This window comes from Molothrus aeneus, chromosome 1, assembly GCF_037042795.1.
Source record: "Molothrus aeneus isolate 106 chromosome 1, BPBGC_Maene_1.0, whole genome shotgun sequence".
Lineage (NCBI taxonomy): Eukaryota > Metazoa > Chordata > Aves > Passeriformes > Icteridae > Molothrus > Molothrus aeneus.
Window position 1 is genome coordinate 16,745,041 of NC_089646.1, and position 16,892 is coordinate 16,761,932.

The 16,892-nt window shown below is 44.0% G+C and overlaps 1 protein-coding gene across 1 annotated transcript; it reads right to left on the minus strand.

The window, feature by feature from the left end:
• Nucleotides 1–5,346: 5,346 nt before the first annotated feature.
• Nucleotides 5,347–16,560, minus strand: LOC136563087 (mycolipanoate synthase-like). Its single transcript, XM_066560299.1, has 6 exons — nt 16,446–16,560; nt 15,586–15,739; nt 14,475–14,635; nt 11,445–11,648; nt 11,160–11,341; nt 5,347–10,905 (listed from the first exon to the last, which is right to left on the minus strand). Exons 1-6 carry the CDS (start codon nt 16,558–16,560, stop codon nt 5,347–5,349), a joined length of 6,375 nt encoding a protein of 2,124 aa, XP_066416396.1.
• Between the last annotated feature and the right edge of the window lie 332 nt (nt 16,561–16,892).

A 16,892-nucleotide genomic window follows, 5' to 3' on the forward strand; every position in this document is an offset into this window, starting at 1 on the left:
CAGCATGCATGGAAATTGTATTCTGTGTTTTACTGATGCATGGGATTTGCTTTTAAGTTTGCAATAGAAAATGCTTTCTTAAAAGTAAAAAAATTATGTCTTAGAGGTCAAACTGAATAGGATGGTCTGATTTTTAACAAAAATACTTTTTAAAATACTCTGGAATTTCTGGAATTGTCTTACTAATACATAAATAGAATTAAATTTGTCTCTCTGGGCACTTCTTTCAAAAGTGGGGGGTTGGTCTTCCCTGAGAGCATGAAGGGTGGTCTAAAGGGATGTAAAGGGGAAAGAAGGAGATCAGTCACAGGCTTCTGAATTGATTTGGGTTTTTGTCCACTAGGCTCTATTTAATACATTATCCAAGATTTGAACTGATGGAGATGATCAAATCCATCTGACAATGGATTTCACAGAATCACCGCAGCTTGGGAGAGATCTACAGAAGCCATCTGGACTAACTCCCTGCTCAAGCCAGAACACACAGAACCTGTTGCCAGGACCATGTCTAAAAGACTTTTGAATACCTTCAAGGATGGAGACTCCATAACCTCCCCCTGGCAATCTGTGCCAGTGCTTGGTCATCCTCACAATAAAAAAGTGTTTTCTGGTGTTCAGAGGGAACCTCTCATGTTTCAGTCTGTGCCTGTTACCTCTGGTTTTTGTCACTGGGCACCAATGGAGCCTGGCTCTGGCCCTTTGCACCTTCCCCTCATGAATTTATGTACACTAATAAGATTCCCCTAAGCCTCCTTCTCTCCTGAACAATCCTAGCTGCCTCAGCTTTCCTTACACATGAGGTGCTCCAGTCCCTTCATCATCCAAACAGCCTCATGTGTCTGAGTAATTTTGCTGTAGCTTTCCAAGCATCTTGCAAAATTGATGTCTTGTTTTGTTATTAATGTCACCATTTCTTATGATTGGCTCTGAGGTCATAGGTGCAAACACTGAGTAGCAGAGTCAGGATTACATTCCACCAGCACCATAGGAACAGCCTGTTGAGTAAGACATGTTTCAATCTGTTGACTACATTAAGTAAAACATTTACATGGGTCCATTTATGATACAGCATTTTTCCTTTACAGTGGAAATCAATGTTTGATGCACTTGTAAGGTATGACTGAAAAAAAGCCATTGTCAGTAACATTACCACTATCAACTCAATGCCTACATCTCTGGAGTGTTATCTGAAGGAGAAAACACATGTTGGCTTCATGAGATCCTGGGGTTTGGCTGCCTGGGCCTGGGGCCAAGGCAGATCAGCTGGGACCATGGGGAAGAGGCTCCCAGAGGCAGAGGGGCCTGGCAGAGCATTGGCCACTGCCATGTCAGTCCTGCCACAGGCTGGTTGTGGCCCCTGATGCAGGTGCAGAACACGCCTCCGGGCCAACATGGACGTTATCAGGTGTTTTATGATCCAGGCAAAACCAGAAACAGACACTGGTTTACTTGCAGGATTATGCTTTTATTAGTTCAGCCTGCAAGGTCCTGTTATGCAACAGGAGAATGCTTTGATGAAGTGCCTAAGCAAAAAGTCCATCCACGAGCACATTTTCCAAAGAACCATTAGGGCTCTGTGCCATTAATTCTGTATTTATGTTGCTCCTGTTTAGAACATATCTGACTAATTGCATTTATGGTTTACTCAGAGAAGGGGAGCCAGGTATTTTAGCAGTTTGTCCAAATGTTATATCACTTCAGGCCATGCCTGGAAAAATTAATAGCTTTTCAAGTATTGTCCCAGAGTCACATTTATCTGATTACTGAATATGCATCCTGTTAATGGGATCCTTCCTCTAATGACAGGATTGAGAGTTTGGAGACTGAGGGCTCAGAATCATTAAAAATATCCCTATGTAGTTAACTATGTAAGATTAATTGCAAACACCAAAGAACATTGTCACTAAAAGCCTTTTGTTAAACACAGATACAGATTTTTTTTTTTCCACAAGTAATTTATCTAAATACAATACATGTTTTGAGAAGAACATAATTTATTTTAGGAGGAAGTGGCAGTACAGGTGTCTGCAATCATGTTTGACAGCTGATGAAGAAAAAAAAGCCTTCTAAATTTATTTAAAATAAACTGGCTGAATGCCAGATGCCAGAGGTGATAATCAGTGGCACCGGGTGTAGGTGGAGGCCTGTCCCTAGTGGAGTCCCCCAGGGTTCAATACCAGGCCCTGTTAACTGATACCAGGTACTGTTTAACTGATTCATCAATGGCTAGAATGAAGGGGCAGAGGCCTCTTCTGTTCCAGCAAGTTCACAAAGCTGGCAGGAGTGGCCCATACCCCAGAAGGCTGTGCAGCCCTTCAGAGGGGCCTTGACAGGTTGGAGAGATGGACAGAGAGGAACTGCCTGAAATTCAACAAGGGCAAGTGCAGGGTCCTGCACCAGGGGAGGAATAACCCCCTGCACCAGGACAGGTTGGGGGTCAACCTGCTGGAAAGCAGCTCTGTGGAGAAGGACCTTGGGGTCCTGGAGGACAACAATTTGTCCATGAGCCAGCGGTGTGTCCTGAGGTCCAAGAAGGTCAATGGGCTGTATTAGGAAAAGCATTGCCAGCTGCAAAGGGCTGATTATCTCTTCCATTTATGATGTTTGGTAGGACAGAACAGGACTCAGGACTTTCTCACTGCTCTTACAGTACTACAGGTTGTTTCTGTTTTTGCAGTCCATTCTGTTGCTTGTAGATATCTTTGCCTTCTCCTTCAGCTAGTTGCTACCTCCAGGACATCAATCATATCTCTGAGCTATTTTGTCATCTGTGTGGATTTCCTGGGCTATTTTTCTGGTCATATGGTCTATGTATTTATTATTTATAAATGAAAGAGTAGTCAGTGCTCTGCCATTGCTGCCTTACTCTGTGTTACAAACTGCTAATTCTAATTGCCCTGACTGCAGCTGAAAATGCTTTGCCAGAGCGTTCTTTGAGCTTAGGTTTCTCATTGTATTTCTGGAGGCTGGCAATGATCTTGTTTTTGTTCAACTATTCTCACCTTTGGAATATTTATGGCAGATTCACAGGAGCAGTCAAAAGCAAAACACATAGAAGAGATAAGAGAGGGATTTCACAGTACTGACAGAGCAGTGATGGCTTTGGTGAGAGAAAACCAAAGAGCTATAGCCAGCCAAAGTTGGTGCTTCAGTCTTTTAGAATGAGATCTGTCTGTATAAAGGCTGAAATCAATGGATTCAGTCACAGCTGTGCAATGTGGACATCTGTGAGAGATTGTCATGCAACTAAAATCTCTCTAATATACCTTTATCTACTCCTGCTGTGCAAAGCAGCCCTGTTGGATTACTGCTTTGACCTTGACATCGGTGCTACAAGGTTCTTGTGTTTTTGCACAGGGAATAGCACAGAAAATGAGTACAACAAATGTGTTGCAGAGAACAAATTCTCTGCTTTGTAATTTGCCTGGCTGTTGGTCAGGTTATGCCACACCAGAACCACTCTGGATTTGAAATCCTCCTTGTGCCTTTCTGCATATATATATGTATATACATGTGTACAGTTAACTGCTCCTCACTTCATTACCATGTTTCCCTCCAAAATGTTTGGGCACGGTCACAAGGATCTCTGCTCATACAGAGCCATAAGCTCTGTAGTAAGAGACTCAGGTAGTAAGGGACATGAGTGAAAAAGTGGTTAGGAACAACCATCATGGATTTTCCAGAGATATGGGGGTTGACTAGCCTGATTACCTTGAAGAATGAAAACACTGAGGAGAGATTTTATACACCTTGATTCCATAAAGATTTTCAGCAGTGTCCCAATGCATCCTTGTAGCTAAACTGATGCTAGATAGATTGAAAAAGACAACTATAAGCTGGGTGGAGTATTCACTGGCCTGCCAGGCCTAAAGGGTGGTATCAGCTGTGCCAAGTCCATCTGGCAGTGAGTCAGTAGCAGCACCCTGCAGGCTCTTTATTAATAGCCTAGCCAGCATCAAGTCAGGTGAGAGCATTTGGCACATTGAAAGGGAGGGCCACTATTCACAAGGACAAACAGCTTTACAGAATCTTCATTATTTCCAACCATAGTGAATGCAAGGCCTTGCTCCTGGCATGGCTTAGCCCCCTGCACCTGTTCTGCACGTGAGACAGGCAAAGCTCCACAGCATTACAGTGCAGGCACTGATTGGCTGCAGAGCAGCCTGGGTGAAGTGGACTGAACACGAGTTCACTGCACACACCGGCAGCAGTGAAAGCCAACAGCCAGCTGAGCAGGGAACTCTGCATCACACTGGTGTAACATGCACCACCACAACACCACCCTTGACTCATTACACCCCATCCTGAACCCTGGTCCAGCTCTGGGCCCTCCCCCAATGAGAAAGATACAGAGAAGCCTGAACACTTTTGGCATAAACCACCAAGACCTTTGGGGCCAGCTCACAAGAGCTAAGAGAGACTAAGGGAACTTTTCAGCCTGGAGATCAGATTATTTCAGGGGGACTTAATAGACCATGGATACTCCAGACACTGGAGCATACAACCAGATCTGCAAAGGACAACTCATCAGAATTAGGGAGAAAAGGGAGAAATAATACAGTACCCTATTCCCATATTAAAAGTCTATAAACAAGATTTTCTTCAGTGGCTTTGTGGAAGACTGCTTTTTTCTACTGGAACAAAAGCAGGGCAGATATAAGGGTTACAAAAATTTGAAGTAGGAGAGCACATAAGGGACAAAAAAAAAGGATAAAAATACACATTGGGGTTTTTTTTAAACATTTTATTATTCTTGTTTATTTGGGCTTTCATAAAAATTTATTAATTCATAATAAAAAACATTTGCTTTTCTGTATGCTTCATAATTGGTAACACTTGGTAAATTGTTAATATTTTTGAAGACAAAGAAAACTAGGTTCTTGAAATTGACATCAGACTTTCAAATAGATATCTGTATTTAAAAATATTTAGTAATATTAAAAAATAATTATATATTAACAATAGAATATGACCAAAATGCTGATAAGCTTATACAGCTTTATGTGTATATTTACTGTTTAGAGGCGCAAATATGCAGTTTTCATCAAAACTTGAATACAATTTAAGAAATGCAATATGCAATAAATTGTGTACAAAATTACCTATTTATTTCCAGTTAAAACTATTGAAAATTAAGGTAAAATACATTGAAAGTAAAAAGTCAAACAACTGACTGAAATTAACACAGCTAGCAGAATAATGGCAGAAGAACCTGGTATGGGTTTTTCTGAGTCAGTGCAGATGAGTACATTCAACATCACCAGACATTCTGCAATTACACATTCTGACATGCTGCAAAGGGCCTGAGTATTGTCAAAGTTACACAGTTCCTGTTTGGGGAGATTCCTATAGCCAGCTCCCATTTTCTGCACTTTCAACCACAGCATTCTTCTTTTCAACTGTTCCATCTGCATCGCTTGTTTCTTCTAACAACACCACTAAACTTGACAGAGTTGTGTGAGGATCAAGCAGTTTAACAATGGGTATGTCCACCTTTCTCTCCCGAAAGACACGGTTCTGAATTGTCATGGCCAACATAGAGTCCACGCCCAAAGATGAAAGTGCCGTATTCATGGTTAGTTCATCTGCATTCACTCCTGTGAGGTCACTCATCAGTGAGGTGATGTAATCCTCTGATTTGAGACAGGCAGTCTCTGGGACTTCAGCTTCCTCAGACATTTCAATCTTGTTCTTGAAATCTTCTGACATAAGTGTTATGAAGCGACTCTTGAGAGAAATAATCTGAGTAAAAACATGATGATACAAAGTGTGAAAGTTCAATTTGGCAACAGTTTGCTGCGGGTTGTTTATAAGTAAGGTCTTCCTGAGATAGTCATGAATTTCATGCACTTGCAGAATGTCTATGCCCTTGGATCCCAGAATGCTCTGAATGAGGTCTTGGTTGAGCAGAATGCCGAGGTTCAAAGCACCCCAGTTAATGGCCTGGCCTGAGAGCCCACAGTTCCTCCTGTAGAGGCAGAAGAGATCCAGGAAAGAGTTTGCAGCTGCATAGTTTGTCTGGGTGGCATTGCCCAGAAAGGAAGCAACAGAGGAGTAGCACACAAAGTAGTCAAGCTCCTGGTCTCTGGTAGCCCAGTGAAGATTTAGGGTCCCTGCTACTTTTGGGCTCAGCACTTTGTGGAAGTCAGCCAGCTTCAGCACTTCAAGGTGGCCATCATGTAAAGCAACAGCACTTTGGAACACCCCTTTGATCGGACTCCCCACAAAGGTGGTGGCAATGGACTGGAAAGCTTTCTCAACATCACTGCTCAAAGTCACATCACACTGCACAGACACTACTTTGCTCCCTTTGTACTGCTGCTGCAAAGCCCTTAACTCTTCTTGCTTCTCACTGCTGGGAATTCTCCTGGACAGAATTGCAATACACCCTCCCCCGTTCCCAGCTATGAATTTCACTGTTTCAAAGCCAAGTCCAGTGAGCCCCCCAGCTACTACATAAACAGCGTTCTGCTTGAACAGCTGCTTCTGGGGCTCGTACAATGGGATATCTGAAAGCACACTGATGTCTTTCTGCCTTCTCAGGACAGCAAGGGGGACAGAAGTGCAGGTGAAATAGGACATCACAGAATTTAGCCCTTCAAAATTCTCAGTCTGCTGAAAAACAGAACCTGAGAGATTTCTAAACCATTTCATATCCATGGAACTGATCCAGGCATGTATGGTCTTCTGCACTTCCTTTAGAGGTGCTTTCCGGAAAAGGCGGGCAACGGCAAGGATATGAAAGCTGACGTTTTCATGATCAATTTCACTGACATTCTGGATGCATTCTGACTGTTGACTGCCACACACGATCACCACATCTTTAAGAAAGGACATGTGGGCCAGGTCCTCCTGAGACAGTCTGTTGATTGGAGAAAGAATAACCAGGGCACTGCACAGGTTGATATACTGCAACACGTTAGGAGTGGGCTTTGCAAGGACTGTTCTCCAACCCATCTCTTCTGCTGCTGCAGAAAGGACGTGGCACAGAACTGAGGACGGCTCTGTAGTAATAATACCCAATGTTCTGCCATGTTTGCCTTTGGGTAACCTCTGAGTGAAGATTTCCCATGCAATGATGAAGTATGACACACAAGGGACATTCTGGAGGAATGGGAATTTCCTTGCATGGAAACAAACTGTTGCTGGAATCTGAACTCTGGAAGATGCAGCAGTGGGATAACATGAAACCACGTGATCTCCCACTTTCACTTTTTTCACATCACTGCCAGTTGCAGTGACTGTGCCACTGAAATCAAGAGCTAGAAGCCTGTGTTTGTCCCCTGCCTGGGAGTTCCAATACAGTGTATTACCAAAGTTACAGCTAGAAACACTAATGGGAAAATAATCTTCTGAGTGCAAACAAATTTTATCCACTTGAATTTCAACACTCTGTTTGTCAAGCTGAGTTGCAGCACCAGTGGATAATTCCCCAGACAAGTCTTTTGCTGTGTATGGATCAGAAGTGTACAAAGTGAATGATTGTGATTTCTGGAGTGATCTTACGGGTTGCATGTAATCTGCATCTACAAAAGGTGTGCGTCTGATTTCGGACACATAAATTCTTCCCTGGCTGATGCAGACTTCTGGATAGTCCCCACCTTTGTACTTGATAAGAACATCTGCTAACATTGAGATGTCCAGGGAAGTGGAGGAGCTGAGGTCAATCAACTGAAATGTGATTTCTGGAAATTCAACAATACAGGCTCTGGTCATGCCATACAATGCAAACCCACAGTTAATGTGGTCCACATATCTCTCTGTTGTTCTGTAGGTGATCACTCTGACGGAGCAGCGCGACCTCTTCTCTCTTAGTGCCACCACTACCTGGCGATACGCTTCGCAGCACTTTGCTAACTGATCTACTGCTTCCCTTGGGGAATCTTCATTTAACTTTTGGATTCCCCACAGGAAGAGAATTTCATCATAATCCTTAACCTCTGCTCTCATTTTGTTCTGTGCATCGCCTTCCACGAGGCAATCCCAGCCTTCATACATAACATATCTCGAAGCAGGATGCAAGTATTTTTTGAGCTGCTCAGCTATCCCAAATTTGTCTGCAAACACAAGGACTCTGGGCTTAAACCCCAGATGTCCAATTGTCTGTGAAAGAGAGACTTCTTTCCATTTGTTTTGAAACAGAAACTCATTGTCTCTGGAAGACGATCCCTTCATGAAAGTGATGGCAACGCGCTTGAGCTCAGCCAAAACAGAGCCGTGTTTGTCCACAAAGCATCCACAGACCTCAAGGCAGTTCCCAGTGGATTTGCTCATTCGCATGTATATCATCATTTCCTCCTGCAGCGGGCGCAGCACCACCAGGCTGCCTATCCCTGAAGGAAAGCCTGCTCTGGAGTGGAGTGTCCTTGAGGTCAGGACAGCGGTCATCTGCAGAAAGCAGTCGAGCAGCACTGGGTGGATACAGTAGCTGTACATGTCTCTGGCGGTCTCCTCATTCACCTTTATGCTTGTTATAGCTTCCTTTAGCTCCTGGCAGTAATGCACATCACTGAGCTGCCTGAATACGGAGCCATACTGAAAGCCAACCTGAGACAGTGCTTCATAAAGCTCCTCTCTGCTAATCACTGACTTGCATCTTTGATAGATGGCTTGGCAGGAGATGCTGCTTTCTTCCACCACACCTTCAAGCCCCTTGGCCACTTGGCCAGCAGCATAAACTGCGTTGGAGGAAGAGAGAACCTCAAAGGTTGTCATGGCTTTTTGTGGACTCAGCTTGATACTCAGCACCTGGGAATTCTGTGTAAGAACACATGGTGCAGAAAAACTGATACTCAGCTGGCAAGTGCTCAGAGGCACTTTGGGTTCTGAGCTGCTCATCACAGAGGCCAGACCAAGCTCCACATAGAAAGCACCAGGGATTAAGGCCACCCCATTGTTCTTGTGCTCATATAAGTATGGTGTCGTTTCCTGGGACACCAGGCAGCCAAACTCCAAGTTGTCACTGTTTATACCGTAAATCAAAGAATGACTGGCACTGACACCTCTTTGGTTTGCTTGTTGATGGATACCCAGACAGTTCATAAGTTTTTGGCGATCAAATTGATATCGTGGAATGGCCACAGGAACACTTTGATACCCGTTATAAAAATGCTGCCAGTTGGGATTAAATCCCAGTTCAAACAGATTTCCTACCAGGGTGAAGAGCGTCTGATATTCTGCATCTGTTTGCAAAGAGGAGAACACCTTTGTGCCTTTCCCTAGCGTTTCTTTTATGCTTCGCTGCAGTGCTCGGTGAGGACTTATTTCCACAAACACCACGTTTTCCCTGCCTCTGGCTGCAGTTTGGATGGCTCGTGTGAAAGCAACAGGCTCACGAGTATGCTGCGCCCAGAATTTGCCCTGAGAAAAGTCATTTTCAGATGCAGCCACGCCAGTCAGTGTCGAAATCACTTCCATTTCCCCCTTCTGCTTTTCTAAAGGCTCTATCTGCTCCTCCAGCTCGCCGAGTATCATATCCATGCTGGGGCTGTGGTACGCAGCTGGAACATTTAAAACATGAAGAAAGATGCTTCTCTGTCTGAAAGCTTCAGCTAACTCTCTCTGGACAGCTTCCACAGCCTCTACGCTCCCTGACAAGGTGCAGGAAATGGGGCTGTTGAAAGCAGCAATGCACACCTTTCCTGAGTAGGGATGCAGGCGTTCAGCAATCTCTTCAACGGGGACGTTTCCAACCACCAGCATTCTGCCGCTGGGAGTCTTTGCCTGCAGCCTGCTCCGGTGATAAATCACTTTGACAGCATCTGCCAGGGACAGGTACCCAGCAATGTGTGCAGCAGCAACTTCGCCCACTGAGTGGCCAACAACAGCAACGGGCTTAATACCCCAGTGCTTCAGGAGGGAAGCTACAGCAACCTGCAGGGCAAACAGCAAGGGCTGAGAAAACTCTGGATTCAACAAGTCCTTTGGGCTATGATTTCTTGCTGGCAGGAGGCTGATGGCAGCGTGCTGCTGAAAAAGGTCTTCTATTTCCTTACACTTGTCTCTGAACACTGGCTCTGAGCTCAGCAGTGCCTCACTGAACTCCTTCAGCATTACGCCGTTGCCGCAGAACACAAACACCAGCTGTGGTTCCGCTTTGGATATGGCAGGTTCCGTGCTCGCTGCCAACCTCAGCTCTTGCTGCAAGTGTTGGAGGGAATTTGTGACAAATGCTTTTCGGTACCTGTAGCTGGTGTGGCTTCTTCTGCAGGCAGAGGTATAGGCCAGGCTTGGGAGAGTTACGGAGTTCCTTGCGTTCAGCTGCTCAGCTGTGTCGGCCATTGTCATCTGAAGGGACTTAGGGGATGCTGCTGACAGCAGAACTAATTCCAGGGGCTTCTTAAAGGCAGGAAGAGGCTCTGGCTGCTTCACCTGCCTGACTACAACATGAGCATTGGTTCCTCCAAATCCAAAGCAGTTGATGCCAGCTACTCTTCCATACTCACTGGATTCTTCCCAGGGCTCGACAGCTGTGGCAACAGCAAGGTTTAATTTCTCTGTATCGATGCTGCTCATCTCCTTTGAGTAATGCAAAGATGGAACAATCTTTCCATGATGCATCATCAGGAGCACTTTGATTAACCCGGCTGCTCCAGCAGCTGATTCAGTGTGTCCAATATTTCCTTTCACTGAACCGATTTTCAGAATGGAAACTCGGGAACACCTGGTTTTGCTAATGACATTACCAAGGCTCTCAGCTTCTGTAGGATCTCCAGCAGCAGTTCCTGTGCCATGGGCTTCAATGTACTGCACAACTGAGGGATCAACACGACTTCCATAAATGCTGCGCAGTAACTTCTCTTGCTCTATTTGGGACGGCCTCGTGATTGGAGTTATGGATCTGCCATTCTGATTGACTGCACTGATGTTTATAACACCCCAGATTTTGCTGTAGTCTTCCTTTGCCTGTTCCATGAAAAGTTAAATTGCCTTTAATAAACTCATGCTTTTTCTCTAGAGAAGAGAACAAAATAACACAACAAAGCCAAGAACAACCAGAATATTATGCTAACTTTTAAATGTGAGTTCCTTTCCCTATGTTAGGGAAAGTTAAACTTAGATTGGAAAAACTTCTCTGGAATAGTCATTATTAGAGCTGAAGACACAAAATTCAGGCAAGTAACCAGTCTTTACTCAGACTGCTTCAGAAGCAATCTTACCTTTTTCAGTGGTTTGAGGAAAACAACACCACAGCCTTCTCCCCTTCCATAGCCATCTGCTTTTTTGGAGAAGGGTTTGCTTATGCCCTCTGGAGAGATCATTTTGGCTTTAGTGAGAGATACAAAGGTGCGGGGGTCGATGATGCAGTTCACCCCACCACAGATTGCTGCCTCACAGTCTCCTGGAGTCAAACAGAAACATATTCATGTTGAGACGGCCCTGGTGATAGACAGAAACAGTAGGAAGTCTGATTTCATCGTCCAGCACCTCTTCAGTCCCATTACCTGATTTAATGGCTTGCAAGGCATAGTGCAGAGCAAAAAGAAAAGATGAACACGCAGTGTCGACAGTCAGAGATGGTCCAGTCAGATTAAATGTGAAAGAGACCCTGTTGGCAGCAATGCTCATTGCTGTTCCAGTACCATCATAATGATTTATTTCACTCACAGCTCTGCTGGTTATAATTTCATAGTCTCGATTCATGAGACCTGGAAAACATCAGATACATGTCAATTTAACCCAAGCCAACAATAGGCATGTACAGCTCAAAAGCTGGTTAAGTGTTAAGTGTTAAGATGAAACCATATGGCATCAGGGCTCCTGTCATGAAGCTTTGCTCCAACACAAGTCAAAGGGGGAAGTCACAGGAATTTCCCCTAGACTCAGCGTACACAAATATAGCTTACACTGGAAATTCCTACCTGCCCAAGAAATGACAGGAAATTCCTACCTGCCCAGGAAATGCCCTTTCTGATGGCTCAGCTCACTGAATGATGCAGCTAAGTTCTCTGGAGTCTGTTTAGATGTCTGTATCTCACTGTGAGACTGAGATACACTTTTGAGACTCAGGTTGTTTTAGATTAGCTATGAGAACATTTAACATGAACAAGTTACAAAGAGGGTTGTTCAGACATAAATGTACAAGATGTTAACCTCAGTTCCTCAGATGTACCAAGTTAAGGGTCACAGCACAAACTACATCTAATATTTTGTATTTATCTTTTTTTTCACACTTGCAAGCAGTAGGAAATAGTAAGAAGAGCAGGGCCTGTGAGACCAGTTGTGTCCTCTTTCTGGGAATGCAATGTTTGAAATATGGTGGATCCCCAAGTCCATGAGCACATGTGGAAAGCACAGTAGCTCTATTTAGAGAGCAAGGAATAGTGCCCTCAACGGAAGAAGAGCATCTCTCAGACTAAAGTAATCTAAAACATTTCCCCTATAGGTGCATCAAGCAAACTCCCCCAGAAAACTCCTTTTTAAAGAGACACACATTACACCAGCAATAATGTGCTGGTACTCTACTATGGTCCTTTAAATATCTTTCAACAGCATCTGGTATCATCTTGTCCGTAGCTTTTTGGGTACTGACAAAGGCAGTTGGACAAGTGCACCTTGGTACCATTCTAATGTCCACAGGAGGATTTCTGCTGCTTTAAAAGGATATTAATCCCCAGAACACCTCAACCAAAATTATACTGGAAAACAGCATACTGGGGGGAAAGTGTAGGCCTGTGTAGAAGCCCAGAAGATAAGGAGCTAATGTGTACATGTCAAACACCGATTGCCAGATAGCCAGGGAGCCAACCAAGGATTGTCAGCAATAACCAAGAATTGTTAAAAAAACCTAAATGAGACAGGACCATGGGGAGGTAGGGCAGCACTTCTCTGGGATAAACATCCTTGTTCTGCTCCACAGAGACACAATCACAGAATCACAGAATCAGTTGGATTGGGAAAGACCACTGACATCATTGAGACCACCCTGTGCCCAAATAACACATTCTTGACTAGACAATGGCATGAAGTGCCACATCCCATCTTTCCTCAAACACTTCCAGGGATGGTAACTCCATAAGCTCTCTGGGCAGCTGATTCCTATATCAAATCACCCCTTATGTAAAGAATTTCTCCATACTGTCCACTCTAAACCTCCCCTGACAATGCCTGAGGCCATATCCTTTCATCCTGTCTCCAGCTGCCTGTGAAAGAGGTTCATCCCCACATCACTTCACCCTCCTTTCAGGCAGTTGTAGGGGGGAGTAAAATCACCCCTGAGCCTTCTCTTCTCAGGCTATACACCCCCAGCTCCCTCAGCTGTTCCTCACAGCACTTGTGCTCCACACCCTTCCCCAGCTCTGATGCCTTTCTCTGGACTCACTCCAGCACCTCAATCTCCTTCCTGAATTGAGGGGCCCCAAAGTGGACACAGAACTTGACTGTGTGGCCTCACCAGTGTCATACACAGTGGGAAGAATCACTGCCCTGCTCCTGTGGTGACACTATTGCTGACACAGGCCAGGATGCCACTGGCCTTTCTTGGCCACCTGGGCACACACTGGCTCATGTTCAGCTGCTGACCACCAGCACCACCAGGTCCTTTTCTGCTGGGCACTTTCCTACCACTCTACCCCCATCAACAAACAATGGGCAGCACGAGCACAGAAACGGGAATGAAATATTGACCCAAGGTCAATCTGGGGAGGGAGGGAGGGCGTTGAGACCACCCAAGAATCCCAAAGCCTCTGATGCATTTCCAAAAAGGTCTGAAAGAAGGAACTGGACATGAGAATTTGCATAGAAAGAGAGCAACTTGTCTTCAGTGCACAGAAGCATATCTATGAAAAGGTACCCCCAACAAATCTGGGGTATCCTCCAAGACCCTGGACATCTCATTTGCCAGACCAACACTGGAAGAAGGACTGGTGATCTCTTTTTCTCTCTCTTTTTCTCTCTTTTTCTCTCTCTTTCTCTCTTTTCCCCGCTTTCATTCTCTCTTTTTCTCTCTTTCTTTCCCTCTTTCTCTCTCCCCTTCTTTAACTCATCTCTTCCTTTGTCTTTTCCTTCCACCCCACCTCTTTATCTACACCCCACTGCCCTGTGCTGATGTAGCAGGTCAGGGACTAACATTCCAATTTCCATGCCAAGTGTGTAATTTACTAAGAAAACTTTGTGATTTTTTGCAGACACAAGCAATTATGCATCTTGGGTGTTCCCCTTAAGGGTGGAACATCACAGCCTGTCTTGGGAGTATCTTTCCTAAGAAGGCTTGGGTTGCAGATGCAGTTTCCTGCTTCCCTTCAGTGCCTGAACACAGGGAGAAGAGCAGCAAAAAGAGATACAGGAATTGTACCATGAACTTCTAGAGTAGCCTGGTAATTCTTACCAAAAGTAACCACTAGTGCCATAGCACAGTAGCCTTAGATCTCCAGTCTAGATCCAGTGCTAGATAACATATTGAAAGGTTATGAAGGAGTGCTCCAATCTTTGGGAGCTTCAAACACACTTTCTTTGACATGAAATTTTCATCTTACCAATAAAAACACCTGTTTTGGAGCCACTGATAGATTCCACAGGGACTCCTGCATCCTCCAGGGCTTTGTATGTGCACTCCATCAGTAATTTCTGTTGCGGATCCATGCGTTCTGCCTCCATATTATTAATCCCAAACAGGTGGTTGTCAAATGAATTAAATCTGAAATACATAGACCAGAATAAAATATGACAGATGTATATAAGATCCATTTACTTCTACACTCACAGTAAACATCTTTTGCAACTTCATGAAAAGCTGAGCAGTAACTGGTGTTTAGGCCACAGTTCCCATTTATGAAATTCAGAAGAAAATGTTTATAAGCCAAAGATGTTTCATGTATATGTCATTTTATCAAAGCTTCTGCATTTCAGAGTTAAGAGCCCACTCCTACCCATTTTTATTCTCATGGTTATTGCACTACTACCAACTGGATTCCTCAAACTATGAAATGTGCAGAATGAGACTCCCTCTGCAGTAATGTGGTCATAGCTTCAACAAGTAATAGACAAAATGAGAATCTCTCCTCACTGCAAAGAATCCCCCACAAAACCTGGTTTTCTACATTATTTTCAGCCAATACAGACCAATGCTCTAAATTTAAAACCAAAAAGTAGGGGATCAACTCAGATGTTGTCAAGAAATACCAATGCTTCTCTAAAAATATATTCAAAATGCTTTGTGTGTGTGCATGTGTATGCTTGTCTCTAAAAGCATCTTCAAAATAGGCCCATGCTTACAAAAGACCAAATCTAACAATAATCTTGTATCCCAAGATCAGATTTATATGGCCTTCTATCATTTCTTGATTTCAGAGCAGGATTCCATATCTAACATGGGACTAAGCGCTAAAGTAATTCTGGGTCTTATGGTTCAACCCTGCCAAGTATAAATTTCAGGAGACAATAAGATTTCTTCTGTGCATGTCAACTTCTCCTTTGAATGAAGCTCTACACCCTGAGGATTTTAGGTGAATGTGCAATTCAAATAAAAGACACTTACTTTGACCTTACTGTAATTTGCTATTCTTCACCCTATCACAGCCCCTGAGCAGCTGTACCCATAGTCTAAGTACGACAAAAGTCAGTGGTGCAGCAGGCTAACAGACTCACTCATCCAGAAGAGCAGCTCGTGTTGTACATATTTTTCCTGGCTTGTTACCATCTGCATCATACCACTCCTTGGTGTTAAACCTCTCGGGGGGGATTTCTACGGTGCAGTTTTTGCCTTCCACCAGGACTTTCCAGAAATTGTCAATTCCATCTCCTGTTGTACAAAGTTTTTAAAACAGATTAAATGAGGTGCTCCCCCTCCCCATGCAGACTCAGAAATGCACAATTAGGAACAAGGACCTCCCGCCTGTAAATCTAGGCTGCTCAAGCAGACTTGCCACAGAAAGAAGTGATCATTCTTTGGTGAGAGGAAAATGAAAAAGTATGACTGATCCCCTCACTGCTTGTCTAAAAGCAAAGGAACCCCACAAAATCCTTTACCACCTTCTCTCCCCATTCCCTACCATCTACTGTAATAAAGCAAGAAGCGTTCTTTTATGAAAACCCAATCTGTTCCTATTACAGGCATGGCTGATAAGAATGTCCAGCCCTTCATCTGCCCTGTTCCTATGGATGCAGAGTCCTGTAACAATGCACAGTCACCCAGCCAGTGAACACAGAGAAAGTACAAATCATCCCAGACCCATCCTGCTCATTTGTATGAGTTTCATATGCAGCTCAATGCCCTGCCCACAGCCAGCACTGCAGCTTCTTTTGTCTGTCTGTCTGTCAGCAGACAAATTTAAACTAATCCGTTTCCACCACAGCACCACCTTTCAAAAAGATCACACAAGCAGCAAAGCAAAAATTCAACCAAGGGACAAACCAACAACTGTTGGTTTCCTCCATGCCAACATTAATAAAAATCTCTGCTTTTCAATGTTCACTCACAGCCTGCTTTGCTTTTACCCCAAAGTTACCTCCAGGAAAGTTGCATCCTATTCCAACAATAGCAACTTCATCTGCAGTCTCGATCTCCATCTCCCGGGCTGCACAAGACAGAAGCACTGTCAGTCCAGTCCAACAATTATGCATTTACCATTGAATAAATATTGGGTTAAAATGTGAACTTCCCACAAACACACAAACTTGTTCAAAACTTACTTAATCTGGAATGATCTACTGCTGGTTGTGATGACAAATGACACTGCCCACAAGAGCTCTGTACTACATTCTTCCTCTTGTCTCTACTTCCAGAGGGAATTCCCCACTTAATTCCCCAAACTCTCTCATGCACACACACTTCCTCTTTACTGTTTAACCTCTGCTAACAAAAGGTGAATCTTTTCAACAAATTAGATGGCAAAGACAAGAATTCTCTTTGGGGTAAAATTAAATACCCCAGGATAGAACTGACTGATGATTTC